The following is a 27578-nucleotide window of genomic DNA, read 5'->3' as shown; positions in this document are numbered from 1 at the left end:
AAAAAGACCTATTGGTATACTTTGTTGTTAAATAGGAACTCAAAATAGAACATACATTGGTTTTTTAAAAATCTATTTAATTTTCTACCCATTCTATGGAAGTTTTTGTCCTATTGTATAGGACAGCTTTTTTTTTTGCTTAAGTAACAGGATAAAATATTTATTGGAAGATTAATGCTTAAAGGCATCTTAGAGATAGCAGTTTTTCTTAAAGTAATACATGCTTATGCTTAAGCTATTTCTTAGATTTGTCTGTGACTTTCTTCCTGTGCTTAAGATGCTCTACTGTCGTCACATTTGCTTACTTCAGTTTATCGACTGATGTAAGTTACACAAATCTCTACAGGTTTGCATAGTTTTTTCAGAAATAGATTAAAAGTATTGCTGTCAGCTTTTAAACTGAATACAGTTGCCTGTTGAATTTCAAGAGACCTAAGGAACAAGTAGAACCTTTGAGAGATGGTAAAGTTGCTGAGAGATTCCTGCCGGATGACCGTTGGTCATCTTCAGAGTGCTGGTATCTTTGGCCTCAAATGCCCATCTTCACTGGAGCCCCATTTCTATTTGCATGTTTTATTGGTGGTCAGAAGCTTCAGCCTGCGAGGAAAACCAGTCTTATCAGTGTTGCTGACAACTAAGTACAGAAATCGTGCGACTTTTTGCTCATTGCGCTCTTTCCGCTAGCCACCAGGTGAACACGCTAGCCACCAGGTGAACAGTTTCTCGAAGATGGACCCGTAGGTCCCCTGGTAAGCACTGCAGTTCTCAGAGCGCCTCACTGTTTCATTAGCGTGTTACCGTGAGATTACTTCAGACTGTAGTTGGGCAAAAAGTTAGTGGTTTTTGTTTGAAAACGGACTGCCTTCTTTTCAACTTCTTAGGTGGTGTCTTTAAAATAGCTTCCTGGGCAGATCTGGTCAATGCCCACGTGGTGCCAGGCTCGGGGGTCGTGCAGGGCCTGAGCGAAGTCGGCCTACCTTTGCAGCGGGGGTGCCTGCTCATTGCGGAGATGAGCTCGGCTGGCTCCTTGGCTACAGGCGGCTACACTGAAGCAGCGGTAAGTGGCGGAGGGCTGGGTGACAGAAGGCCACGACTGTTGTGCTGGAAGTTACAGGGAGAGGAAACATCATAAATTTGAGATGTATGGAACCCCTTGCCCCCAAAAAACAGCTGTTAGGGTGGCAGTAATGCTAGGTGGCTAGTTTCCATATAACAACATTTTATATCTATCTTGTAGTGGGCACTTAAGAGATATAAACATTGAGATACAGGTATTTAGTCAAATATCTCCTGTCCTTACCTGGTCTTTAGATTTTTTTTTTCCCCATTTTGCCATGTGTTGAAATTGAAGGACTTCTTCCCAGACGTGCAGTTCCTCAGAATCTCCCAAGTCCCACGGAGATGCACATTCTCGTCACAGCAGCCCAGACGTAGTTTTATCTTCTTCAGTCTTTGCTGTTGATTGGTACTGCATGGGAAAGCGCTAGGGTTCTGACAGTGTTTTCTCCAGTAACCCCCCATTATTAAAAGTTCTTATAATGCCTTATATGTTAGTACCCAACCCCCACCCCTACACACCAGAATAAAATGAGATGGATAATTACCTCGTTAAACAGTTCCTTTACAGATATTTTAAAGACCATTACTTTTCAGAGTAATAGGAATTTTAATAGAATGTTAATTTTTACATGGGAATTTATTTTTTTATACTCAAATACTGTCTGTGGAGCTGTGAAGAAATCACATGGCCCTGGGGCCAGGTTTTAACCCTACCCCTAAATTGACCATAAATGTGATTTCCCAGATCTCCTAGCAGAGAGTCCACGAGTCAGTGCTAATATTTGGCATTCTGGGAGTCTGGGTCTGGCTCAAGGACAAGACATGGCTTGTTGGTAGGTGGTAATACTTGGTGGCACAAATAGAACAGTAGGAGCCTCGTGGAAGAGCCAAATTAGAAAGGCCTTCTAGAGAAACTTTTATAAATATGAGGGAATTGTATAGAAATGGTGATCAGTTATTGGCAGGTGTTAAAGGAATGCGGTGAAAGGTGAGATTTCTTTAGCTCTTGACAGTGTAGCTGTTTTTATATGGTGGGTGTCTGGATATGGGGTCGTACCCTGTGTAGGTAGGCAGGCAAAATATCTTCAGTTTGGTTTCCTACCGTTATTAATGTATTCTAGAGTATTCTCCACATGTCCTCTTTAGAAGTAGGTGGGTTCCCAGGCATTCACATTTAGCATCTCAGTTTTAGAGGCACGTAGTATAGGATTCTTTCGTGTTTTTAAGGTATGATTAATTAGGGGTCTTAGTGGATCGAGTATGTAGATTCATACCTAAGATTACCTGATTTAGACAGGAGTTTCATGTCAAACGAGATGACGTTTATAAAATAGCTAGAAGTTTTTATTAATACAGTTGATTTTTTACTTGTAGAACTGTTATTCTGTGTAATTAACTACTTACTTGTAATCCGTCCTCTTACATTCGATTCAGGTTAGAATGGCAGAGGAGCATTCTGAATTTGTGCTTGGTTTTATTTCTGGCTCCCGAGTAAGCATGAAACCAGAATTTCTTCACTTGACTCCAGGAGTTCAGTTTGGAGCAGGAGGTAAATCTATTTATTGGTGATGGTTTTTCTAAAATGCTTCTCTACCCACAGTAAAATTTTGTGTTATTACAAAGTTGCTAAAGAGAAAAACTAGCTTGCAGTCTAATTTTGGGAGAAAACTTAAAAAGCTACTTTTTGTTGAAATATGCCTAGAAACTGATTATTTTAGTCTTTCCCAACTAATATTCCGAACATGCTGCCATAAAAGGTATTCTGTGATCAGGGCAAAGTGCTCTAGGCTAAACCAAATCCAGCGTTTGTTTCTTGGTTAGAGGGCTCTGCAGAAGCCTTGATGTGCCCATGTATATTGTGACTGTCGAGCGTGGGGTCATATGGTTCTTTCATGTCTCTCAGACTTACTACTTTTCTCTGACTGGTGACAATGTTTAGAGTGGCTAAAAAACGGGACAAATATAGTCTGTGGTAAAGGGAGTAGACTGGGTTATAAAAATAAGCATTTTTATATGTCCTACGGGACTCAGTAAAGTGGCTTTGGTTTTGAATGGGGATGAAATCATGACCTAGAAACATTTTTCCTGAGTTGCTTGTCACAGTTATGGGAGTTCATTCTGTCCCATTTTCCATCTCTTTCTAACAAGTTGGAAATTGGAACTTTGAACAGTGGGGTTCTCAGCAAAACGATTTAAAATGAAAACAAGTTTGTCACCCCTCAGTGGAATTTGTCATGTGTTCAGAAGTTACCTGTAAAAATATTGAGAAAAGTTTTTATACTAGTCATTCTTCTATAAGTCATACCCATCCTCCACTGCATCACTCACTCCCCGGTCTAGCTTTCCTCTCCAGAGAGAATCACATCGTTGGTGAGTTATGTGTCCCTCCAGACCTTTGGCTTTGCATATACTCACAAACACACATAGAGTGGGAGAATGTTTGGTATGCGTGAGGCTATATTGCATTTCCACATCTAGAGTTAACCTGTTAACCACTTCATAGTGTTTCCTAGTTACAATTGGGCTGTAATATGTTTAACCATTTCCCCTCTTGATACGTTTGAACTGTTTTACAAGCACTGAACATCCTTGTTTGTAGTTTTGCACATGTAGAGTATTTCTGGAATATTCTTCTAGGCTAAAAACTCACTGGGGATGAGAGCTCTTTCTGAAGAATGCATATCCTTCAGTACCGTGCCCCTGAGCTTCATAAATGGCCTGTAAATGTTCATACAAACGTTGGAGGAGTGAACAATATGCTGCATGAGAACAGTTGACAGGGTTAGTGTTTCTGACTCGGACAATAATACCGAGAACATAAGGATTGAAGGTATGAGTTTGGTAAACCTCGGTTTTCTTTTTAAGCCCTGAAATACTAGAATTAGCAGATTCCCATTAGCTCCTGGGTGGCTCAGTCGGTTAAGCATCTGACTCTTGATTTCCACTCGGGCTTTGAGCTTGAGGTCATGGGATCAAGCCCCGTGTCGTGCTCAGCTTGAGTCTGTTGGGATTCTCTCTCTCAAAATAAAAAAAAAAATTTTTAAAAATTTGAGAGAGCGAGTGTGTGGGCAGAGGGAGAGGGACAAGCAGACTTCATGCCGAGCACAGAGCCTGACACAGGACTCGATCCCACGATCCCAAGATCATGACCTGAGCTGAAATCAAGAGAACACTTAACTGAGTCACGTGGGTGCCCCAATAAATAAAAGCTTTTAAAAAAAAAGTTAATCAGGAAGAAAACTAATAGGATAATGAAAATTCAGATAAGTTAATGGATGGCGGCTGAACCCCCAGGTTAAAGAGTATTGGGGGTTTCCTATGCCATTTCCCGAATTTCACATTATAGATTTTTATGCCACAGAGCAGGCTACAGCAGAATGACTCACCCCTCTCAGGCTTTGTAGCAGCTGCCTTAGTGCTCGACAGCTTTTGACGTTTTAATTTGCCCTCAATGTTTTGAGTCACATTTGGATCCCTGGCCCTGCCATTTAGTAACCATGTATCTTTGGACAGGTCACTTCTTTTGGTGTCATTTTCAAGTATAAAATGGGGATAATAGTGTTGACCTCGTAGGGTTGTTAGAGGCTTAATGAGGTATATTACACTTCACATGATGTCTTGACACAGAGTAAGCACTCTGCTTCTCAACTGTTAGTGTTCATTATAAGCCCTCATAATTCTTTGTCTAGATAGGATCTAGGTTTTAGGAATATTTGAAAGATAAGCCATTTCACAGAAGGATTCAAGAGCAATAGAATTTTAAAGGGGAAATGTGGGGCTCTGGTTCAATCTGGTGATGCAGGAAGATCCTGAACTCACCTCCTCCCGAGTTTCTCTGGAAAACCTGAAGTCTGGCTGAGCAAGGACTATACATTTGGCAAATGAGAAGAAAACCACAGCAGAGTGGGTAAGAGAGGCTGGAACACAGTCTCACCATTAAGCCGACTTAGGGGGAGGCTCCAAGTTTTGACTTCCCTTCTAAGGAGTGAAGGGATTGAACTGCCCCTCAGGTACTCCCAACTTTTGAAGATTCAACTGGACTTGTATCCATAAGACTAGTGACCTGAGACATGGCTCTAAAAGGGCTCACACACTTGGACTCACCCACCCTAATAGAGGTAGCTGACAGTGCTCAGACTTTGAGTAAAAAGGCTCATTTGTTAATAATAAAGTGCTGGCCCGAGGGGCAGGCACCTAATTTCACACACACATCTAAGAGCCTACTGCAGATTCTTCAGGGATGGAGACTGGTGGGCGCCATCTTCGTGCTCTCCCCCTGCCACAGCACAGTACGAGCCTCTCCAAAAGGGAGTTTTTACACATAGTTGGTGTCCCGATTTTTGCAGCTACTGCCCAGGGGACATCCTTTAGTCACTTGGCTTTGGAGGCCAGAGGAGCTTATGTTCTGGGTCCCTTGGAACAATTAACAACCGGTCAGATCTTGGCAGGCTACTGCAACCAGTCTTTCTGTGAAAGAGGCATATTTGCTTGCTTTGGAGCTTCAGACCGAGGGGCAGGCTTCAGGCTTGGCACGGACCTGGGACCTGCAGATCTCTTTTCAGGGAACAGAGCTGGTAGACACCATCTTTACACTCTTCCTCTGCCTCATTACAGCTTGCCAGTAACTCCCAGAGAAGAGGGTAGATGCTCATTTGGGGCCCTGAGTTTTGCTACTGCCACCGGGGAGACACCTCCAGATAACCTGGCTCTGGTGGCCAGTGGGGCTTATGCTTGTGGTCTCACAGAACTATATATAGATTTGGTTTTAAAAGCTGTTGCCTGAGGGCCTAGCTTCCAATCAGCCTGAATCTAGGTGCTAAGATCCTTCTTTGGGCACTGACAAGTCTTGGCATACTTCCAGCTGCTGGGAGCAATTAAAAATACAATAGACTGGGGCGCCTGGGTGGCTTAGTTGTTAAGCGTCTGCCTTTGGCTCAGGGCGTGATCCTGGCGTTCTAGGATCGAGCCCAGTGTGATCCTGGCGTTGTAGGATTGAGCCCCACATTAGGAGCCTGCTTCTTCCTCTCCCGCCCCCTCTGCTTGTGTTCCCTCTCTCGCTGGCTGTCTCTCTGTCGAATGAATAAATAAAATCTTTAAAAAAAAAAATACAATAGACTGCTTGAACAATCACAAAGGTTTGTGAGACAGCTGAGAGGGCAGGTTTGAACGACAAAGTTTATCTCCTATGCAAGGCCATTTTTTCAAGACTGGGAGAGGTGGTTATTTAATCTCATGCATAGAAACCAACAGAGTCAACAAGCAAAATGAAGAAACAAAGGGTTTTATGTTCCAGATGTAAGAATAAGACACACCAGAAGTCCCAGAGCTGAGGAATACAACAACTAAACTGAAAAATACATGGGCAGGGTTCAGGAGCAGACTCGATGAAAGACAAGGAACCGTGAACTTGATAAGGTTGGAGAACTCACCCAGTTGGAACAGCAAAATGAAAAAAGTGAAGGTAGCTAATGGGACCTATGGGACATTAAGTTGACTGACATTCACAATATAGGGGTCCCAGACTGAGGAGAGAGAAAGGGAAAGAAAAATTATTGGAAGAAGAAGTAATGACTGAAAACTTCCCTAACCTGGGGAAGGAAACAGACACCCAGATCCAGGCAGCCCGCAAAGTTCCAAATAAGATGAATCCAGAGACTCCACAGCAAGACGCAAAGTGTCGGCTGTACTGTGTGTTAGCTGGCTGGAGTGTAAACACTTGGAGCAGAAAAAAAAGTAAAATGTCAAAAGTTAAAGACAAGGAGAGACTCTAAAAAGCAGCAAGAGCAAAACCACTCCCTTGTGTGTGTACAGACTCTCAGCTCTTTCAGCAGGAACCGCAGGCCGGAAGGGAGTGGTGAGGTACAGTCCGTGTGCTCAAAGAAAAATCTTCCAACAAAGAATTGAAAGATAGTTTTCCACAACAGCAAAAGCTAAAGGAGGAGTTCATCATCACTAAACCAGCCTTCCAAGAAATATTAAAGGGACTTCTTTAGGCTGAAACAAAAGGATGCTAATTAGTAACAAGAAAACATACAAAAGAATAAATCTCACTGTAAAGGTAAATATATATAGTAAAGGTAGTAGATTAGTCCCAAGTTAAAAGACAAAAGTAATAAAAATAATTATAACTACAATAATTAAAGGATTTGTAAGATAAGTATAAAGTGTGATATCGAAAATGTAAAAGATGGAAAGGGAGAAAAAATGTAGAGCTTTAGAATGTTGTCAAACAATTTGTTATGAACTTAAAATAGACGTAAGTTGTTAAACGTAAGCCTTAGGATAACAACAATGCAAAATCCTTGAGTAGGTGCACGAGGTAAAGGAACCCAAGCTCCCCACTGAAGAAGGTCACGCTCACAAAGGAAGAGAGCAAGAGAAGAACAGAGAGCAACCGTAAAACAATTCAACAGAATGGCAGTAAGTACATACCTAACAGTAATTACTTTAAATGGCCTAAATTTTCCAATCAAAAGAGTGGCTGAATGGATTTTAAAAACCAGATTATTCATGTCTTGTCTATAAGAGACTCAGTTCAGATGTAAGCAAAGTATAAGAACTCACTTCATACATAGACTAAAAGTGAAGAGATGGGAAAGATATTCCATGCAAACGAAAACCAGAAGAAATAGACTTTTATCAGCCCAAATAGACTTTCATCAAAGACTGTAATAAGAGATAGACAAGGGCATCATTACATAATGATGGAGTCAGTCCAGCAAGAGGATGTAACTCTTTTGGCACCCAGCACAGGAGCACCTAAATGTATAAAGCAAATATCAACAGTCCTAAAGGGAGAAATACACAGTAATACAACAGTAGGGGATTTTAATACCTCACTCACATCAATAAATCATCCAAACAGAAAACCAGTAAATGAACATCAGCCTTAACACATTAGACCAGATGGACTTAACAGATATGTACAGAACATTCCATCCCAAAGCAATAGAATATCCTTTTTTTTTTTAATTTTAGATTTATCTATTTGAGAGAGAGAAAGAGAGATAGCAGGAGTTGGGGGGGGGGAGAGAAGCAGACTCCCGGCTGAGCAGGGAGGCCGACGCGGGGCTCTATCCCAGTTCCCAAGCCGAAGGCAGATGCTTAACCATCTGAGCCACCCAGGCACTCCTAGAATATTCTTTCTTCTTAAGTGCGCATAGAACATTCTTCAGGGTAGATAGTATGTTAGGCCCCAAAATAAATCTGATACTAAAACCAGACAAGAATGCCACAAGAACAGAAAATTATAAGCCAGTATATTCTTGATGAACATAGATGCAAAAATCCTCAACCAAATAGCAAACTGAATTCAATGGTATCTTAAAAGGATCATGTACCAGGGCACTAGGTGGCCCAGTTGTGGTTGGGCATCCAACTCTTGGTTTCAGCTCAGGTTGTGATCTCCTGATTCTTGGATTGAGCCCTGTGTGAGGCTCCGCACTCAGCAGGAAGTCTGCTTGAGGATTCTCTCCCTCTGCCCCACAGGTGCATGCTCTCTTTCTCTCTAAAATAAGTAAAATCTTTTTTTATTTTATTTATTTGACAGTGCTCAAGCAGGGGGAGCAGCAAGCAAAGGGAGAAGCAGACTCCCTGCTGAGCAGGGAGCCCCATGCGGGGCTCGATCCCAGGACCCCGGGATCATGATCTGAGCCGAAGACAGACGCTTAACTGACTGAGTCACCCAGGCGTCCCTAAATATAAGCTTTTTAAAAAAAAAGGATTTGACACCATGATCATCTGGGATTAAATCCAGGGATGCCAGGATAGTTCAGCTTCCGCAGATCAGTGTGATACACTGCATTAACAAAATGAAGAATAAAAATCATACGATCATCTCAACACATGCAGAAAGAGCATTTGACAAAATTCAGTATCCATTTATGATGAAAACAAAGTGGATGTAGAGAGAACATACCTCAACATAATAAAGGCCATGTATGAAAAGCCCACAGTTAACATCGTACTCAGCAGTGAAAAATAAAAGCTTTCCCTCTAAGATCAGGAATAAGACCAGGATGCCCACTCTCATCACTTTTATTTCATAGTACTAGAAGTCCTAGCCACAGAAGTTAGTCAAGAAAAAGAAACAAGGGGCGCCTGGGTGGCTCAGTCCTTAAGCGTCTGCCTTTGCTCCCTGCTCTGCTGGAAGCCTGCTTCTTCCTCTCCCACTCCCCCTGCTGGTGTTCCCTCTTTCTCTGGCTCTCTCTCTCTGTCAAATAAATAAAATCTTTTTTAAAAAATTAATAAAAAAAGAAAAAGAAACAGAAGTCATCCAAATTGGAAATGAAGACGTGAAACTGTCACTATTTGCAGATTACATATTATATAGAAAACCCTAAAGACTCCACCAAAAAACTGTTAGAACCAATGAATTCAGTCAAGTTGTAGGATATAAAAATCTGTTGCATTTCTATACACTTAATATCATACTATCAGAAATTTAGACAATCACATTAAAATGGCATTAAAAAGAATAAATTACATAGGCATAAATTTAACCAAAGAGGTGAAAGACCTGTATACTGAAAACTGGGAGACATTGATGAAAGAATTGAAGATGACACAAATAAATGGGAATATACTCATGCTCACGGACTGAAAGACTTAATATTGTTAAAAATGTCCATACTATTCAAAATCAATAGATTTGATGCATTCCTATAACAATTCCAATGGGATTTTTCACTGAAACAGAACAATCTTAATATCTGTATGGAATCAAAAAAGTCCCCAGATAGCCAAAGCAATCTTAAGAAAACAAAATTAGAGGCATCACACTCCCTGACTTCAAACTATAATTACAGAGCTATAGTAATCAAACAATATTGGTATAAAAACAGACTCATAGATCAGAAATAAACCCATGCATATATGGTCAATTAATTTACAACAAAGGAGCTAAAATATACAGTGGGGAAAGGACATTCTCTTCAATAAAATGGTCTTGGACCTGGACAGTCACATGCAAAAGAAAAACTGTGTCACTGTCTTACACCAAACACGGAATTTAATAAAACAGATTAAAGATTTGAAGTAAGGCTTGAGACCATAAAACTCCTAGAAGAAAACAGGTGGTAAGCTCCTTGACATCAGGTTTGGCAGTGATTTTTTTGAATGGGATCAAAACTGAAAGCAACAAAAGCAAAAACAAGTAAGTGGAATTATATCAGACTAGAGAGTCTGCACAGCAAAGGAGACCATCAACAAAATTAAGTTAAAAGGTACCTACTCAATGGGAGGAAATATTGGCTAATCATGTATTCGATAAGGGGTTAATACGCCAGGTATATACTAAACTCGTATACCTTAGTAGCCAGAAAAAAAGAAATAACAATCCAATTAAAAAATAGGCAGAAGATCCGAAAAGACATTTTGCAAAGTAGACATACAGATGGCCAACAGGCACATAAAGATGCTTAACATCACTAATCATCAGGGGATGCAGATCAAAGCCATAACGAGATAGCACCTCACACCTGTCAGATTGGCTATTATCAGACAAGAAGTGTTGGCAAGGCTGTGGAGAAAAGGGACCCCTTGTGCTCTGTTCCTGGGAATGTAAATTGGTACAGCTAACGTGGAAAACAGTGTGGCAGTTCCTCAAAAAATTAAAATTGTATGACCAGTAATTTCACTTCTGAGTATTAATCCAAGGAAAACAAAAACACTAACTCATAATGATACATCCACCCCCATATTCACTGCAGGAGTATTCATAATAGCCAAGATATGGAAACAACGTCAGTGTCCATCAGTGGATGTGTGCAATAGAAAGTACTTACACATGGTGGAATATTATGACATAAAAATAATGAAATCTTGCCATTTGCAACAACATAGATGGATGGACCTTAAAAACATTATGCAAAGTGAAATAAGTCGGAGAATGACAAATACCATATGATCTCACTTGTATGTGAATCTAAAAACAAGTTCATAGTTCTAGAGAACAGATGAGTGGTTGCCAGAGGCTGGGGGTGGGGAGTGGGCAAAATGAGTGAAGGGTGTCAAAAAGTGCGTACTTCGTTACAAAATAAGAGGGGTGTAATGTACAGCGTGGTGACTAATAATACTGTATTGCATTTTGGAAAATTTTGCTAAGAGGGTCTTAAAAGTTCTCATCACAAGGATTTTTTGTGATTACTCAAGGTGGTAATCGTCAACTAGACTTCCTGTGATGAGTTGGCAGCGTATACAAATATGAGATCATGTTGTCCCCCTGAAACTGATGGTACATGTCCTCAGTAAAATACTACGCGTCATAGCATTGGAAGTCCAACCGAGAGCAGTCAGGCAAGAAGAATAAAAAGAACCCAAATCAGAAAGGAAAAGGTAAAGCGCGGTAGTTGTAGAAGACGCAGTACTAAACCCAGGAACGCCTCAGGGGTGCCGCAGCTTCAGTAGCAGACCGCGCCGCACCCACCGCAGTAAAGCAGGTCAGGTAAGCTGTGGCTGCGCGTGCGTATAAAAGTTGTGCTTCGGCTGTAGAGTAGTAAGTGTTCAGTAGCTTTATACCTAAAATAACAACGTACGTACCTGGATTAAACAATTTACTTCATTGCTAAAAAATGCTAACCTTCATCTGAGCTTTCAGCAAGTTGTAATCTTTTTGCTGGTGGAAGTTCTTGCCTCGGTTTTGATGGCTGCTGACTGATCATGAGTGGTGATTGCTGAAGTTGGGGCAGCTGTGGCAGTTTTTAAAAATAAGACAGTGAAGTGTGTTGTCATCGACGGACTCTTTCATGAACAGTTTCTCTATAGCATGCAGTGTTGTTTAATAGCTTTTTTTTTTTTTTTTAAGTAGGCTCCACGTCCAGTGTGGAGCCCAATACAGGGCTTGAACTCACGACCCTGAGATCAAGACCTGAGCTGAGATTGAGAGTCGGGCGTTCAGCCGACTGAGCCACCCAGGCGTCCCTGTTTGATAGCATTTTTAACTGCAGTAGAACGTCTTTCAAAATTGGAGTCAGTCCCCTCAAACCCTGCCACTGCTTTATCAAGTTTAGGTAACATTCTGAATCCCTTGTCGTCCTTCCAACAGTCTTAACAGCATCTTGCCCAGGAGTAGGTTCCTCTCTCAAGAACCGTGTTCTTGGTTCTCTGCTCATCCGTAACAAGCAGCTCCCCAGCCGTTCAGGTTTATCCGAGATGGCAGCAGTTCAGTCACATCTTCACGCTCCATTTCTAATTCTCGTTCTCTTGCTCTTGCCCCCACGTCTGCAGTTACTTTTTCCACTCAGGTCTTGAACCCCTCAAAGTCATCTATGAGGGCTGGAAGCAACTTCCAAGCTCTTGCTGTTAATGCTGATATTTTGAACAAATGTTGTTAATGGCAGCCTGAATGGTGAATCCCCTCCATTTATTTTGCCCAGTTCCGTCAGAGGAATCACGGTCTATGGCAGCTATAACTTTATGAGATTGATTGATTGATTTGAGAGCGAGAGTGCACGTGCATACCCGAGAGAAAGTGAGTGGGGGGAACAACAGAGGGAGAGAATCTTCAGGCAGGCTCCCTGCTGAGCACAGAGCCTGATGCGGGGCCCGATCTCAGGACCCATTAGCCCATGACCCGAGCTGACAGCAAGAGTCGGGTGCTTAACTGACTGAGCCACCCAGGCGCTCCAGGAGATGTATTTCTTAGATAATAAGACCTGAAATGTGAAATTACTCCTTGATCTATGGGCTACAGAATGGATGTTTTATTAGCAAACGTGACAACATTCATCTCATTGTACATGTGCAGCAAAACTCGTGGGTAAGCAAGTACACTGTCAGGGAGCAGTAATATTTGGAAAGGAATCTTTCTGAGCAGTAGGTCTCCTCAGCGGACTTCAAATAGTCAGTGAGCCATGTTGTAAACAGACGTGCTGTCAGCCAGGCTTTGCTGTTCCGTCTGTAGAGCAGAGGCAGAGTGGATTTAGCATCATTCTTAAGGACCCTAGGATTTTCAGAATGGTAAACAAGCACTGGCTTCAGCTTAAAGTCACAGATGCATCAGCACCCAACAAAAGAGGGTCAGTCTGTCCTTTGAAACTTTGAAGCCATTGACTTCTCTCTAGCTATGAAAGTCCTAGCTGGCATGTTCTTTCAACAGAAGGCTGTTCAATCTACACTAAAAATCTGTTTAGTGTAGCCACTTCCATTACTTATCTGAGCTAGGTCTTCTGGATATATATAGAGAGAGAGCAAGCTTGGGGGAGGGGCAGGGGGAGAGAGAAAGAGAACCTCTAACAGACTCCTCAGTGAGCCCAGAGCCTGACGCGGGGCTTGATCTCAAGACCCTGAGATCATGACCCGAGCCGAGAGTCAGACATTCAACCAGCTGTGCCACCCAGGCGCGCCACCTGACACTTTCATGATACAGAGACGGCTTCTTTCCTTAACCTCATGAGCCACGCTCTGCTGGCTTCCAGCTTTTCTTCTGCAACTTCCTCACCTCTCTCAGCTTTCATAGAACTGAAGAGAGTTAGGGCCTTGCTCTGGATTAGGCTTTGGGTTAAGGGAGTGTTGTGCCTCGTTTGCTCTTCAGACCACTGAAGCTCTCTCCATATCCACAGTAAGGTGGTGCTGCTTATCTTTCGTGTGTTCAGTAGAGTAGCACTTTTAATTTCCTTCAAGAACTTTCTCTTTGCATTCACAGCTTTGCTGTACGGTGCAAGAGGACTAGTTTTCAGCCCGTCTTGGCTTTCAGCATGCCTTTCTCACTAAGCTTAATCATTTCTAGCTTTTGATTCAGAGAGAGACATGTGAGACATGTGACTCTTCTTTCATTTGAACACTTAGAGCATTGCATGGTTATTAAGTGGCCTAATTTCAGTATTGCTGTGTCTTGGACTAGGGAGGGACAGGAGAGGGAGAGAGATGGCTGGTGGCGGAGCAGGCAGAACACATACATTTATAAAGTTCGCCAACTTATGTGGGTACACTTTGTTGTGCCCCAAAACAATTACATTAGTAACATCAAAGATCACTGATCACAGATTACTGTAACAAATACAACAATAATGAAGTTTCAAATATGAAAAGTACCAACATGTGATAGAGATACGAAGTAAGCAAAGGCTGTTGGAAAAATGGGGCCAATAGACTTGCTGAATGCAAGGTTGCCGCAAACCTTCAGTTTGTAAAAAATGCGGTATCTGTGAAGCCCAGTTAAGTGCAGTAAGATGAGGTGCGTCTCTACAGAAAACTCTGAAGAGTCCACCAAAAACAATTAGAATAAATGAATTCAGTAGAGTTCTCAGGTTACAAAATTAACATACAGAAATCAGTTGTTTCTGTGCACTGATAATCTATCACAGAGAGAAGAAAACCCATTTACAGTTGCATCCAAAGGAAAAAAATACCTAGGAATAAATTTCACCAAGGAAGTGAAAGACCTGTACTCTGAAAACTGTTAAGACCTCGATGAAAGAAATTGAAGATGATACAAATATATAGAAAAGTATTCTGTGCTCATGGATTAAAAGAATTATAAGATGTCCATACTACCCGAAGCAGTCTACAGATGCAATGCAATCTCCATTAAAATAACAGTGACGTTTTTTACAGAACTAGAACAAAGAATCCTAACATTTGTATAGAACCACAAAAGACCTCAAATAAATAGTCAAAGCAGTCTTGAGGAAGAGGAGCAAAGCTGGAAGGATCATGCTTCCTGATTTCCAACTATACTTAAAAAGCTGTAGTAACTGAGGTAATATAGTCTTGGCCTGGACACAGACACATAGATCAGTGGAATGGAATGGAGAGACCAAAGATGAACACTCTTACGTGGTCAGTTAATCTGTGACAAAGGAGACAAGAATGTACAGTGGGGGGAAAGACCATCTCTTTAATAAATGGTGTTGGGGAAACTGGACAGCTATGCACAGAAGAGTTAAACTGGACCACTTCTTAGACCATATGCAAAAATAAATTCAGAATGCGTCCAGACTTGAATGTAAGACCTGAAGTTGTAAACTCCCAGAAGAAAACATAAGCAGCAAGCTCTTTTACATTAGTTTTAGCAATATTTTTTTGGATCAGTCTCCATAAGCAAGGGCAACAAAAACTAAAATACTAGAATTACATCCAACTAAAAAGTTTTGGCACAGCAGAGGAAACCATCAAGTAACAGAAAAGGCACCCACTGAATGGGAGAAGGAATTTGCAAATAATACATCAAATAAGAATAAAAGGATAATATTCAAAATAAAGAACTTACACATTTTATTTTTTAAAAAGCCTTGATTTAAAAATGAGCAGAGGACTTGAATAGACATATTTCCAAAGGAGACACACAGATGGTCAACAGGTACGTGAGAAGACAGTGGGCATCACTAATCATGGAGAACGGGGATGTGAAGAGGGAACCCTAGTCCGCTAGTGTTGGGTAGGAAAGTAAATCGGTGCAGCCACTGTGGCAAACGGTACTGGTCTCTCAAAAATTTAAAAATAAAACTGTCATATGATCAGCGATTGCAGTGCTGGGTATTCTACCAGGAGAAAACAAAACCACCAGTTGGAGGACGCGCACGCACAGGCTCATGCGGCATTACGTACAGTAGCCGAGATACGCAAGCGGCGCAAGCGTCCGTTACAGATACACGGGGAAGATGAGGTGTAGGTCATACAATGGCATGTTGCTCCGCCATTAAAAAAAAAAGGTGAACTCTTGTCCTTTGCGACGACGTGGATGAACCTGGAGGGTATTCTGCCAAGTAAAATAAGTCAAAGACCAATACCTTGATTTCACTTCTACTGGAATCTAAACCAAACCAAACAGCAGAAACAGACTCAGAGACAGGAAGCAGTGTTGGTTACTAGTTGGGGGAGCAGTTGGGGAGCGGGGGAAACGGGGAGGGGGTGAAGAGGTACAGACTTCTCCTTATAAAATCAGTAAGCCGTGGGGTGTGACGTGCAGCGTAGGGAGTCAGTGTGGTAACGGCGGCAGTGACTTCTCCTGGAGATCAGTTCCTAATGTATGAAAATGTCAAATCATTATGCCATACGCCTGAATAATAGGATATTGTATGTTAATTATACTTTGATTAAAAAACAAAGTAAATCATTTAAGTTAAATGTGATAAAGGAAGTAAAAAGTCAAAATTAAGGGTCCGGGTTTGTGTGCAGTCTGAGCACCTGCTGGGGTTGTGACAGGAAGACTCATTTTGGAGTGGTCAGGTTAGAGGTTTGTGAGGAATTTTCCAACTGTGTCACAGTGATTCTGAAATGTATAATTGTGTTTGTGAGGCCAATTTTTATTGGCTTTTGGTAATGAACCTTTCTCGGCAACATAGGAGACTTACTGGTTTTTGATACTGTTAACTGTAAATGCCCTAAAATTCAGCACTGAAGAGAGGCTGGTTAGCATCTTTCTCCGCCATGGCGTCTCTGGCCTATCCACGGGGTCCCTTCACCTGCTTTTCAGCACTTGCTGTCCCAGAGGGGCATGGATAGCACGTATGGCACATACTTATTTAAAGCTGGTTAGATACTTTTTCAAAAAACTCATTTGATTGGTTTCTTGATTTTTTTTTTTTTGGTATTGTGTTGAATAGTGACTTTTGTGTTTTTGCAGGGGATAATCTTGGCCAGCAGTACAATAGCCCACAAGAAGTTATTGGCAAACGAGGTTCTGATATCATCATTGTAGGCCGGGGCATAACATCATCATCTAATCGTCTGGAAGCAGCTGAGTTGTACCGAAAAGCTGCGTGGGAAGCTTATTTGAGTAGACTCGGTATTTGAGTATCTTGGATACATTTTTGTGAAGACCTTGAAGATACATGGTCTCCTGAGATGCATTGGCTTGAAATAACAAGCAACACTTAATGGGTTGGATTCTTTCATGGGTTCTGTGTTGGAATGACTTTTGGATTTCTCACAGCCTTTAGGAAATAATGAGTAATCACAGCATTGTAACTGTAATAAATTCATGTTCAAGCTTTTTTTTCTTTTTTTTAATTGATACTGATGTTGGTTAAGCAGGCACAGTTCTGCGTGTGTTGGGGTCTTTCATATTTGAGCATTTCCCCCTATCTCTAGATTAGACTTGATAAAATTTTTGTGACAGCAATGAAAGACCTCAAAAGGCTCAAACCAGTACAGTTTCATGTGTCCTTTATTCTGTGTCTTATGTGATGCCCAAATAATATTTAACTATTAGCTATTCTTCTTTCCTACTTAGAAGTGATAGTCCAGGTATCCAGAGGGAGGAAGGGGGGAAGACGATGGTAGCTGTAACCCTGAAGCCAGTATCTGGTTTTCATTTCACCCAAGGGTGAGGTGCCCTGACTCCTTTCCCCACCAGGGCGGCCGCTGTGGGCCTGTGCTGCACCCGTCACAACTTCCTCGTGCCTGACTCAGGTTACAAGTAGGCAAGCTGCTCTTTCAATTCCTTAGAAAGACAGCAGTGTCAAGACATCTAAGGTTCCATTGGCAGGTTTGCCCAGGATCCTGCCTAATTATCCCAACTGTCGTGGATGGGAAGTCTGCCTTCGCTAGAAATGAAGAGAAAGCCCAGCCACAGAGTTGACATTGTTGTCGCCAGTTCTGGGTTTCTGCTGAGGTGGGGGCAGGGACATCTGCCTTCCCAGGCCCCACCCTCACGCACGTGTCCCAGCCAGCTGAGCGGCCCTTCTCCCCTGGTCCCAAATACACGATTTCTCCCCCCAGTTCTGAGTTTCTGGATGATCCCTCTTCTCCAGTACCGCTAGAGATTTTCCCCAATTCTATGCATTTCTTTTGTCTTTTCAGGAAGCATCTGGAGGGAAGGGAATGAAGGGTGTGAGCTCAGGTGAGCATTGTGAATGGCCCCCACCTCAAGGTCTGTTTGAGCAGGGCTGGTGTGGCAGTTGCCCGTGAAGGCTATCCCTGCAGCCTGTGACTAACAGACCTGGAGTCTTGGTCCCATTAAGCCTTTGTCATGTTGATGGGAGTCGGCCCTAGGAAAAGCCCCTGGGGACCGCCCGAATCCGAAAACAGGCTCCGGAGGGTGAAGGTGGCAGCCTGAAGTCACCTTTAATGTTAGTTCCTCTCAACTCCCATTCACTCATCTCTACTGAACAAAATGGCTGGTGGGTTCATTCAGGTAAAGCCTGGAAGCATGACCCAGGCTCTGCCAGGATCTCTGAAGAAGAGGGCGGGTATTGTCTCCATTAAGTGGGTAGGAAGATGGAACTGGTGAGGAGGCTCAGGACTTGCAGAGAAGTGGCGTGTGCGCGTGGTGCGTGCACCAGAGGGGCAGCTGGATTTTCCCTGCTTGGGAGGAGCTGAGGTTTTTGACTGAGACTGTCCTAGTGACTGTGACGCTGGCACTTAGAAGTCGGTAGGCCTCCCACCAGCCATAGGGTTGCTGCTCTAGGAGGGTCCTCCCTGCCTCTCAAGGCGTACAGAGCCAGGGGGAGACGAAGGAGCGCCCGAGGAGATCCAGCAACCTGGGAGGAAAGCGAAGAAAAGCACCCGTAACAGGTGCGAGCTCCAAGAGAGCAGGGGTTCACTGTTCTGTTCATCGCAGTATTTTCTGTGCCTGGAATGGGGCCCAGCAAAATGCTTCTGAGTCTTCGTGAGCACAAGGCTTCTGGTGAGCATGAGTTGCCACAGGAAACATCACACTTCAGAGACCAAAATAACAAAAACAAGACCCAAGTTTTGGGAGAACTTAAATAATTTTAGTTTTGAATTTGAAAGTGTGTTGGAAATCTAAAGATGGTATGATAATATTGAGAACTACATTCATGGGCTGGAAGATCAAGTGGCAGAAATCATCAAAATTCAGAAGAGAGACAAAGACATGGAAATAGGGAATAGATGAGAGCCTTAGAGGACAGATGCATGGAATAAAAGAAGACATTCTGGGAGGAGAGGAAATCATTTTAGGAATAAATGACAATTTCTAGTTTGAAAATACTTGAGTTTGCAGATTAAAGGAGCCCACTAAATTCTAGGCAGGAGTTAGGGACAAAGGCACAGGCTTAGGCATATCCTATAAAAATTATTGAACTTCAAGGATAAAGATTTACCCAAAAAATGAATCGGACTAGTAGCAGACTGTCATCTGTAACACCGGAAGCCTGGAGACAGGTAGTGACACATGCAGCCCCGAGAGGAAAGGACTGTCAAACCATTAATCCTGAGCCCAGTCATATGATTCCCTGGCAGGCTGCAGCAGCCGACGGTTTCTTAGGCTCCTTGTTCATGGGGCCCTTCAGGGCTTGGGCTCCTACCCACACTAGTGAGTGAGATGCCCTGAGCCTGTGCTTTTTAAAGGGCCCATCAGGTGGAAGCTGGTGGTGCAGAGGTATGGGGGGATATCTAGCCAATGGAATGGGATCTGCCAGCAGCTGAAGTGGTGACTTAGAATCCTAGGAAATCCCAGAATCTTAGGAGACTGAAATCGGAAGCCCTTTAGGGATCATCTGATTCAATCACCCCATTCCACAGATGAAGAAATGAGGTTCGGTGAGAAATGATTGCAAGTTTTCAGAAGAGCTAATTACAAGCAGAGTAAGGATGAGAATCCCTGTCTCTTGACTCCAATTTGGTATTTTTGTTATACTCTCTTTACTCCTCTTTTATGTAGGTAGATACATTCAGCTTTTTCACCCCTTTATATGTAGATTTGTAGCTATATGTATATTCCTTCAGCATTTAATCAATCAGTATTTATTGAACACAGGAAGTGAAACAGACTATCACTGGCATGGTCATTATGGAACTTAGGTTCTAAACTTTCAAAAGGACTTCCATACCATCATAACAGACATCAGCCAGTTTTCCCTTCCTATCCGTCTCAATTGGAGAGACATGTTCTTCCATTGCTCTCAGGATTCAATAGAAAGCACCAAAACTAAAGTGACAATTCTATTATTGTCCCCCTTCTCCCTCCTTCTCTGGATCCATCCATTCTCTGGATCCATCCATACTACCCCACTGATAGTAGTCTTGGCCATGTAACTTACTTCGGCCAATGGAATGTGGGAGGAGGTGACAGCATACTCATTCTGAACCCAGACTCAGCTCTGCTACCACCATAAGAAGAATGTGCCCTGGTTAGCCCATAGGTCCCAGAAGAGTAAGAAAAAAAGTAGAGTGGAGCCCACACCAACCTTCCACAGGAGACCCACTGGTCTGTCAGCCTGCGAGCATGATGATAAGTGCTGTTTATTGTACTCCACGGAACCCTGAGGTGGCTTGTTATGCAATAGCTAATCAATACACTGAACGATGTGCCGCAGCGCTCCCAGACCCAGCCCTGGTTACCAGGGAGACAAAAACTGTATTCCACCAAGAATCAGCCTTCCCGGTTCTCACCTCTGTGCTTGCAGTGATATCTCCAAAAGAAATGGCTGCTTGAACTGAGGCAGACACACTAATTGCAGACTGAGTCTGATGGCCAGCTCTGCCCACCAACCGAAGCCTTTCAGTTAGCCCGGCAGGGAGCAAGCCCCATCCCAGATTGTAACAGAGACTAATTGCAGACAGCAAGTCTGACTGCCAGCCCCACCTGCCAGTGAGCCCAAAATGGCCTCAAACAGGCCTCTCAACTGCACAGAGACCAAACCCTGCCCAGTGCACCCACAGGGACAAAGCAGCTCACTGCAGCTGTCTGGGCTAAAGGCAACCATGACTCAGCCACCCACAGTAGGGCACATGCAGCCCACACAGGGGACACCCCGGAGCACCTAGTTCTAGTGACCAGCGGGGATTGCACTACAAGGCACCGCAGGACCTTTTCTATAAAAGGCCACTACTTTTAAGACCAGGAGATGTAGTTGACCTATTTAATACACAGAAACAAAGAATTAGGCAAAATGGTGAGATATAGGAATATATCCCAAATGAAAGAACAAGACAAAAATAAAAGAAAAGAGCTAAATGAAATGGAGATAAACAACATGTCTGATAAAGTAAAAGTCATAAAAATACTCACTGGACTTGAGAAAAGTGTATATGAACGCAGAGCGTCAAAAGGAAATAGAACATATAAAAAAACAGAGCTGAAGAATTCAACAACTGAAATAAAAAATACACTAGAGGAAATCAACAGCAGATTATATGATGCAGAAAAATAGGTCAGGGATCTGGAAAACCCAGTAAGGAAAGCAACTAAGCTGAATGGCAAAAATAAAAAGGTAATAAAAAATGAGAATAGGTTAAGGGAACTCAGTTACACCATCAAGTGTAATAACATTCACAGTACAGGGATCCTAGAAGGAGAAGAGAGAGACAAGGGAGCAAAAAAAATGTATTTGAAGAAATAATAACTGAAAACTTGTCTATTCTGGGGAAGGAAACAGACATGCAGATCAAGGAAGCACAAAGAGCCCCCCAAAAAATTAACCCAAGGAGGTCCACCCCAAGACACATAATAATTAAAATGACAAAAAATAGTGATATGTTTTTTTTAAGCAACAAGAAAGAACAGTCACATACAAGGGAAACCCCATAAGGCGATCAGTTGATTTTTTAGCAGAAATTTTACAGGCCAGAAGGAAGTGGGATGATATTATTCAAAGTACTGAAAGGAAAAAACCCAATAGCCAATACTCTACACCCAGGAGAGATAAAGATTCTCCCAAACTAACAAAAGCTAAAGGCGTTCATCACCACGAAGCCAGCCTTAAAAGAAACACTAAAGGAGATTCTTTAAGTGGAAAGAAAAGGCTGTAACTAGAAGAAAATTATGAAAGAAAAAATTTCACAGGTAAAAGCAAACCTATAGTAAAGGTAGATTAATCACTTATAAAGCCAGTATGGAGGTTAAAACATCAAAGTAGTAAAGTCACTAATACCCCCCAAATTAGTCAAGAGATGCACAAAATAAAATGTAAAAAGTGACATACATAGAACATGCAGGGGGAGTAGAAGTTTGGTGCTTTTCAGATTTGTTAGAACTTAAGTGACCATCAACTTACCACAGACTGCTATATGCATAAGCTGTTATACATGAACCCAACGGAAACCACAAATCAAAAACCTGTAATTGGGGCGCCTGGGTGGCTCAGTTGGTTAAGCATCCAACTCTTGATCTCAGCCCAGGTCTTGATCTTGGGGTCTTGAGTTCAAGCCCCGTGTTGGGCTCCACACTGATTGTTTTAAGTAGGCTCCATGCTCAAACAAACACCCTGTAACAGACACACAAAAACGGAGAGAAAGGAATGCAAGCAAAACACTGACATAAGCCATCAACTCAAGGGAAGAGAGATAAAGGAAGGGACAGAGAAGAGCTACAAAAACAACCTGAAGAGAGGACAATTAACAAAACAGCAATAAGTACTTACCTATCAATAATTATTTTAAATGTAAATGGACTAAACGCTCCAATCAAAAGACAAAGGATGGCTGAATGGATAAAAAAGATAATAAGACAATAAGACCCATTTATATGCTGCCTACAAGAGACTTACTTCAGACCTAAAGACACATATAGACTGACAGTGAAGAGATGGAAAAAACAAATGCAAATGGGAGGTGGAGGGGGAACAGAGAGCCAGGGTAGCAATACTTATATCAGACAAAATAGACTTTAAAACAGACTGTAACAAGAGAGAAAGAAGGGCATTACATAATGATAAAGGGATCAACCCAACAAGAAGACAAAACAACTGTAAATATCTAGGAGCACCTAAATACATGAAGCAAACATTAATGAACAAACATAAAGGTAGAAATTGACAATAGCACAATAATAATAGGGGACTTTAACACCCCACTTACATCATGGATAGATCATCCAGACAGAAAATCAACAATGTCTTTGAGCAACACATTAGACCAAATGGACCTAACAGATATATAGAGAACATTCCACCCCGAAACAGCAGAATACACATTCTTTTCAAGTGCACATGGAACATTCTCCAGGATAGATCACATGTTAGGCCATAAAAAAAAAACACCTCAATAAATTTAAGGTTTAGGTCATATCAAGCATCTTCTCTAACCACAATAGTATGAAACTAGAAATCAATGACAAGAAATACATCTGGGGGGGAAAAACACACATGGAGGGTAAACAGCATGTTAGTAAACAATGAATATGTCAAGGAAGAAATCAAAAAGGAAATAAAAAAATATATGGAGACAAAACACGGTAGTCTAAAATCTTTGGGACACAGCAAAAGCTGTTCTAAGAGGAAAGTTTATAGTGATATGGGCATATCTCAAGAAACAAGAAAAATTTCAAACAACCTAACCTTATACCTAAAAGAACTAGAAAAATAAGAACAAAGCCCAAAGCTAGTAGAAAAGGAAGGAAACAATAAAGATTAAGCAGAAATAAGGGAAATAGAGACCAAGCAAAACAAAACAATGAAATCAAGAGCTGGTTCTTTGAAAAGATAAATATCAACAAACTTTTATCCAGACTCATCAAGGAAAAACAAGAGAGGACTCAAAATTATAAATGAAGGAGAATAACTGTGACACCACAGAAATACAAAGGATTATAAGAGAAGAGAATACTACAAAAAATTATATGCCACAAGTTGGACCACCTAGAAGAAATGGATAAAGTTCCTAGAAACATACAAACTTCCAAAACCAAATCAGGAAGAAATAAATATTTTTTTCTTAAGATTTTATTTATTTGAGAGAGTGCAAGCAAGCATAAGCAGGGAGAGCAGCAGAGGGCAGGCTCCCCACTGAGCAGGGGGCCCAAAGCTGGGCTTGATCCCAGGACCCTGAGATCATGACCTGAGCCACCCAGGTGCCCCCCAAAATTTAAATAGACTTATTACGAGTAATGAAATCGAATCTGTAATCCAAAAATTTCCAACAAACAAAAGCCCAGGACCAGATGGCTTCACAGATGAATTCCACCAAACATTTAAAGAAGAGTTAATACCTATTCTTCTCAAAGTATTTCAAAAAATACAAGGAAAAAATTCCAAATTCACTCTGTGAGGTGCTCATTACCCAGATACCAAGTCAAAGACATTACCAAAACAACAACACCAAAAACCAATGAAAATAGATGCAAAATTCTCAACAAAATATCAGCAAAATGAATTCAACAATACTTTAAAAATACCATTCACCATGACCAAGTGGGATTTACGCAAGAGTGGTTCAACCTTCACAAATCAACATGCTCTATCACATTAACAAAAGAATAAAAACCACGATCATCTCAGTAGATGTGAAAAAGCATTTGACAAAATACATCCATTCATGATAAAATTCTCAACAAAATGGGTTTAGTGGAACATACTTCAATATAACAAAGGCTGCATATGAAAACCCCACAGTTAACATCATACTCAATGTTGAAAAATGGAAAGCTTTCCTTTAACATCAGGAACAGGACAAGGATGTCCACTCTCATCACTTTTATACTGGAAGTCCATGCTGCAGCAATCAGACAAGAAATAAAAGGTACCCAAAATGGTAAGAAAGAAATAAAGCTGTCACTCTCTGCAGATGATACTATATAAGCAGAAAACCTAAAAACTCCACCAGAAAAACTATTAGAATTGATCAATGAATTCCGTAAGGTTGAAAGATACAAAAGTAATATACAGAAATCTGTTGCATTTCTATACACTAATAATGAAATAGCAGAAAGAGAAATTAAGAAAACAATCCCATTTACAATTGCACCCCCTCCAAAAAAATTAAATACGTAGGAATAAATTTAACCAAGGAAATGAAAGACCTATACACCGAAAACTAGGACACTGATGAGAGAAGTTAAAGATAACACAAATGAAAAGATATTACATGCTCATGGTTTGGAAGAATTAATATCATAACGTTCCTACCACCCAAAGCAATCTACAGATTCAATCTACAGATGCAATCCCTATCAAAATACCAACATTTTATCAAAATCTTAAAATTTGTGTGAAACCACAAAAGACCCCAAATAGCCAAAGCAATCTTGAGAACGAATAAAGTAGAGGTATCACAATCCCAGCTCTCAAGATATACGACAAAGCTGTAGGAATCAAAACGGCACAGTTCTGCCACAAAAACAGACACACAGATCAATGCAACAGGATAGCGAGCCCAGAAATAAACTCATGCCTGTATTATCAATTAATCTACAACAAAGGAGGCAAGAATATATGATAGCGAGAAGAGTCTTTTCAGTAAATGGTGTTGGGAAACCTGGACAGCTACATGCAAAAGAGTAAAACTGGACCGTGTTCTTCCACCATATACAAAAATAAACTCAAAATGGATTAAAAACCTAAATGTGAGGCCTGAAACCATAAAACTCCTAAAAGAAAACATAGGTAGTAATGTCCTGGACACTGTCCTTAGCAACCTATTTATGGATGTCTCCCTGGGCAAGGGAAACAAAAGCAAATGCGAACTATTGAGACTATCCCAAAAGAAAAAGCTCTTGCACTGCAAAAGAAACCGTCAACAAAATGAAAAGGTAACCTACAGAATGGGAGAAGATATTTGCAAATGATATGTCCGATAAGGGGTTAATATCCAAAATATATAAAGAACTCATACAGCTTAAAACCAAGAAAAACGAACCACCTGATTAAAAAGTGGGCAGAAGCCCTGAATAGATATTTTTCCAAAGACATCCAGACGGCCAACAGACACATGAGAAGGTGCTCGACATCAGGGAAACGCAAATCGAAACTACAATGAGACGCTACCTCACACCTGTCAGACTGGCCAGTATTAAAAAGACAAGAAATAACAAGTGTTGGTGAGAATGTGGGGAAAAGTGAACTCCACCTCCAGCCGTTGGACTATAAATTGGGGCAGCCACTGTGAAAATCAGTATGGAGTTTCCTCAAAAAAACAAAAAATAGGAGTATCATATGAGCCAACGATTCCACTTCTGGGTATCTATCTGAAGAAGATGACAACACTCGCTTGAAAACTAAAAGATCCATGCACCCCTGTGTTCACTGCAGCATTAGTCACAATAGCCAAGTTATGGCAGCAGCCCGTGTCCGCTGACAGATGAATGGAGAAAGACGACACAGTGTGCGCGCACGCACATATATACACAATAAAATATTACGCAGCCAGAAGAATGAGATCTTGCCATTTATGACACATGGATGGACCTAGAGGGTACTGTGCTCAGTGAAATAAGTCAAAGACAGACCAGTACCACATGGTTTCACTTACATGTGAGCTCAAGGATAAGAAGCCAGTCACACGTGTTCCAGGAGAAGGTGCAGTGTGGAGGAAAGAGCATCAAATCAGAGAAGGGGCCCCTGAGCTGGGGTCTCCCTTGCCAACCCTCTCACCCGGGGGGTGACTGACCTCAATTTCATCCTTTGTAAAATGAGGAAACGCCTTCCTTGAACACCACGTGGGCCTGTTGTGAGGGTCAAATGAAGGGAGGCCGCTTTTAGTGTCAGGGGTTTGCTATTCCAAGCAGGTAAAACCAACAAAGCTTTAATTGGTGAGCCCTCTAGGGTGATTCTGGAGTCCGGCTAAGACGGTAAATGGTAACCAGTTGCCCTGATAAATAGGTCCAGACTTTCTGTATGTTACGTATTTACACACTCACATGCATTATTCTGACAAGGAGTCGGTAGCATTTACCAGAATGCTGAAACGGTCCGCAACACAAAGAGGTTAAGTACCCTCCTATCCTAGAAGGTTGGGGCTTATGGCTGCTTACAGTTTAGGTCTTGCCTTTATGCAACAAGAACTGGAGGCCCTTCAGATGGAGAAATGATACAGCAGGACGTGGTCAGAAGGAGCCAAAAGCATGTGTGGAGGAGGAGAGGGGGCTGAGGAAGGGGCAGCGGTCAGGATCTCACTTAGAACTAAAGCTAAGTTATATTTTATTGCATTTGGTTCCCAACTTCCTGATGATCAAGATACCCGAACAGGCCTGATCCTGCAGGTCCCATCATATGACAAAAGAAAGTATGCGAACTTCCTGGCATCGAACTTTTAAGAGAAAGAAACTGGGTATGAAGACCTTTTCACAGACACAGAGGCTGCGGTCAGACCAGGCTGATGTCAGGGCCGTCCAAGAGCTCCGCCCAAAGCTGCGAGCTCAGCAGGAGGGATGTTGGGAGCTGAGAAGGAGGGTTCTGCAAACGGCTCTCCCCGCCAGCCCCACCACCTCTCACCGTCTGGCCTCCCTGCACTTCGCATCCTCCCCCGAGGGACGGAGGCCTGAACCCTGGGAGCCCAGAGCGGGCGGGGGACAGAAGCCAGGTGGGGCAAACCGAAGGAGGCCTCCTCAGCCACTGGCCCCAACGAGAGGGACGGGAGGGCCTCACGCACAGCAGGGCTGAAAGCCACAGCTGAGCGCTTGCTCCCGGGCAAGCCTCAAGTGCGCGGAGAGCCTGCTCGCTGCACACGCCCCGCCCGCCCCGGCCGCACCTCCAGCGCTGGCTCAGCACACACCTCCCAGGATCCCTCGGCGCCTCAACTCTTACCTCCTCCGGAGCGTTAGCGGAGCACTGTCAGCTTCCTGCGCTCCTGCACTGCCCCCTCGCAGCCAGTCACCAAGCAAGCCCCGGCGCCCCAGACGCCCTTCTCAGGAGCAAGCGGGAGCCTGCACGCTGGAAACCCTCGGGAGAGAGGGAGGA

The 27578-nt window shown here is 42.3% G+C and overlaps 1 protein-coding gene and 1 long non-coding RNA gene across 2 annotated transcripts in view; one reads left to right on the top strand and one right to left on the bottom strand.

Annotated features, from left to right (window-relative positions):
- Positions 1-16994, top strand: part of UMPS (uridine monophosphate synthetase) — a 28602-nt gene extending 11608 nt beyond the window's left edge. The window contains exons 4-6 of the mRNA XM_026495234.4: positions 882-1057; positions 2494-2608; positions 16625-16994. Coding sequence (XP_026351019.2) covers positions 882-1057; positions 2494-2608; positions 16625-16794 — 461 coding nt within the window. The 3' untranslated portion in view covers positions 16795-16994. The remainder of the gene's footprint in view (positions 1-881; positions 1058-2493; positions 2609-16624) is intronic.
- On the bottom strand, positions 4-27414 carry LOC130542590 (uncharacterized). The gene is made up of 4 exons (XR_008957247.1): positions 26290-27414; positions 1301-1468; positions 978-1101; positions 4-597 (listed from the first exon to the last, which is right to left on the bottom strand). It is a non-coding gene; the product is annotated as an uncharacterized LOC130542590 (long non-coding RNA).
- Between the last annotated feature and the right edge of the window lie 164 nt (positions 27415-27578).

This window comes from Ursus arctos, unplaced genomic scaffold, assembly GCF_023065955.2.
Source record: "Ursus arctos isolate Adak ecotype North America unplaced genomic scaffold, UrsArc2.0 scaffold_4, whole genome shotgun sequence".
Taxonomy (NCBI): domain Eukaryota; kingdom Metazoa; phylum Chordata; class Mammalia; order Carnivora; family Ursidae; genus Ursus; species Ursus arctos.
This window is presented reverse-complemented; position numbering and strand designations above follow the sequence as displayed.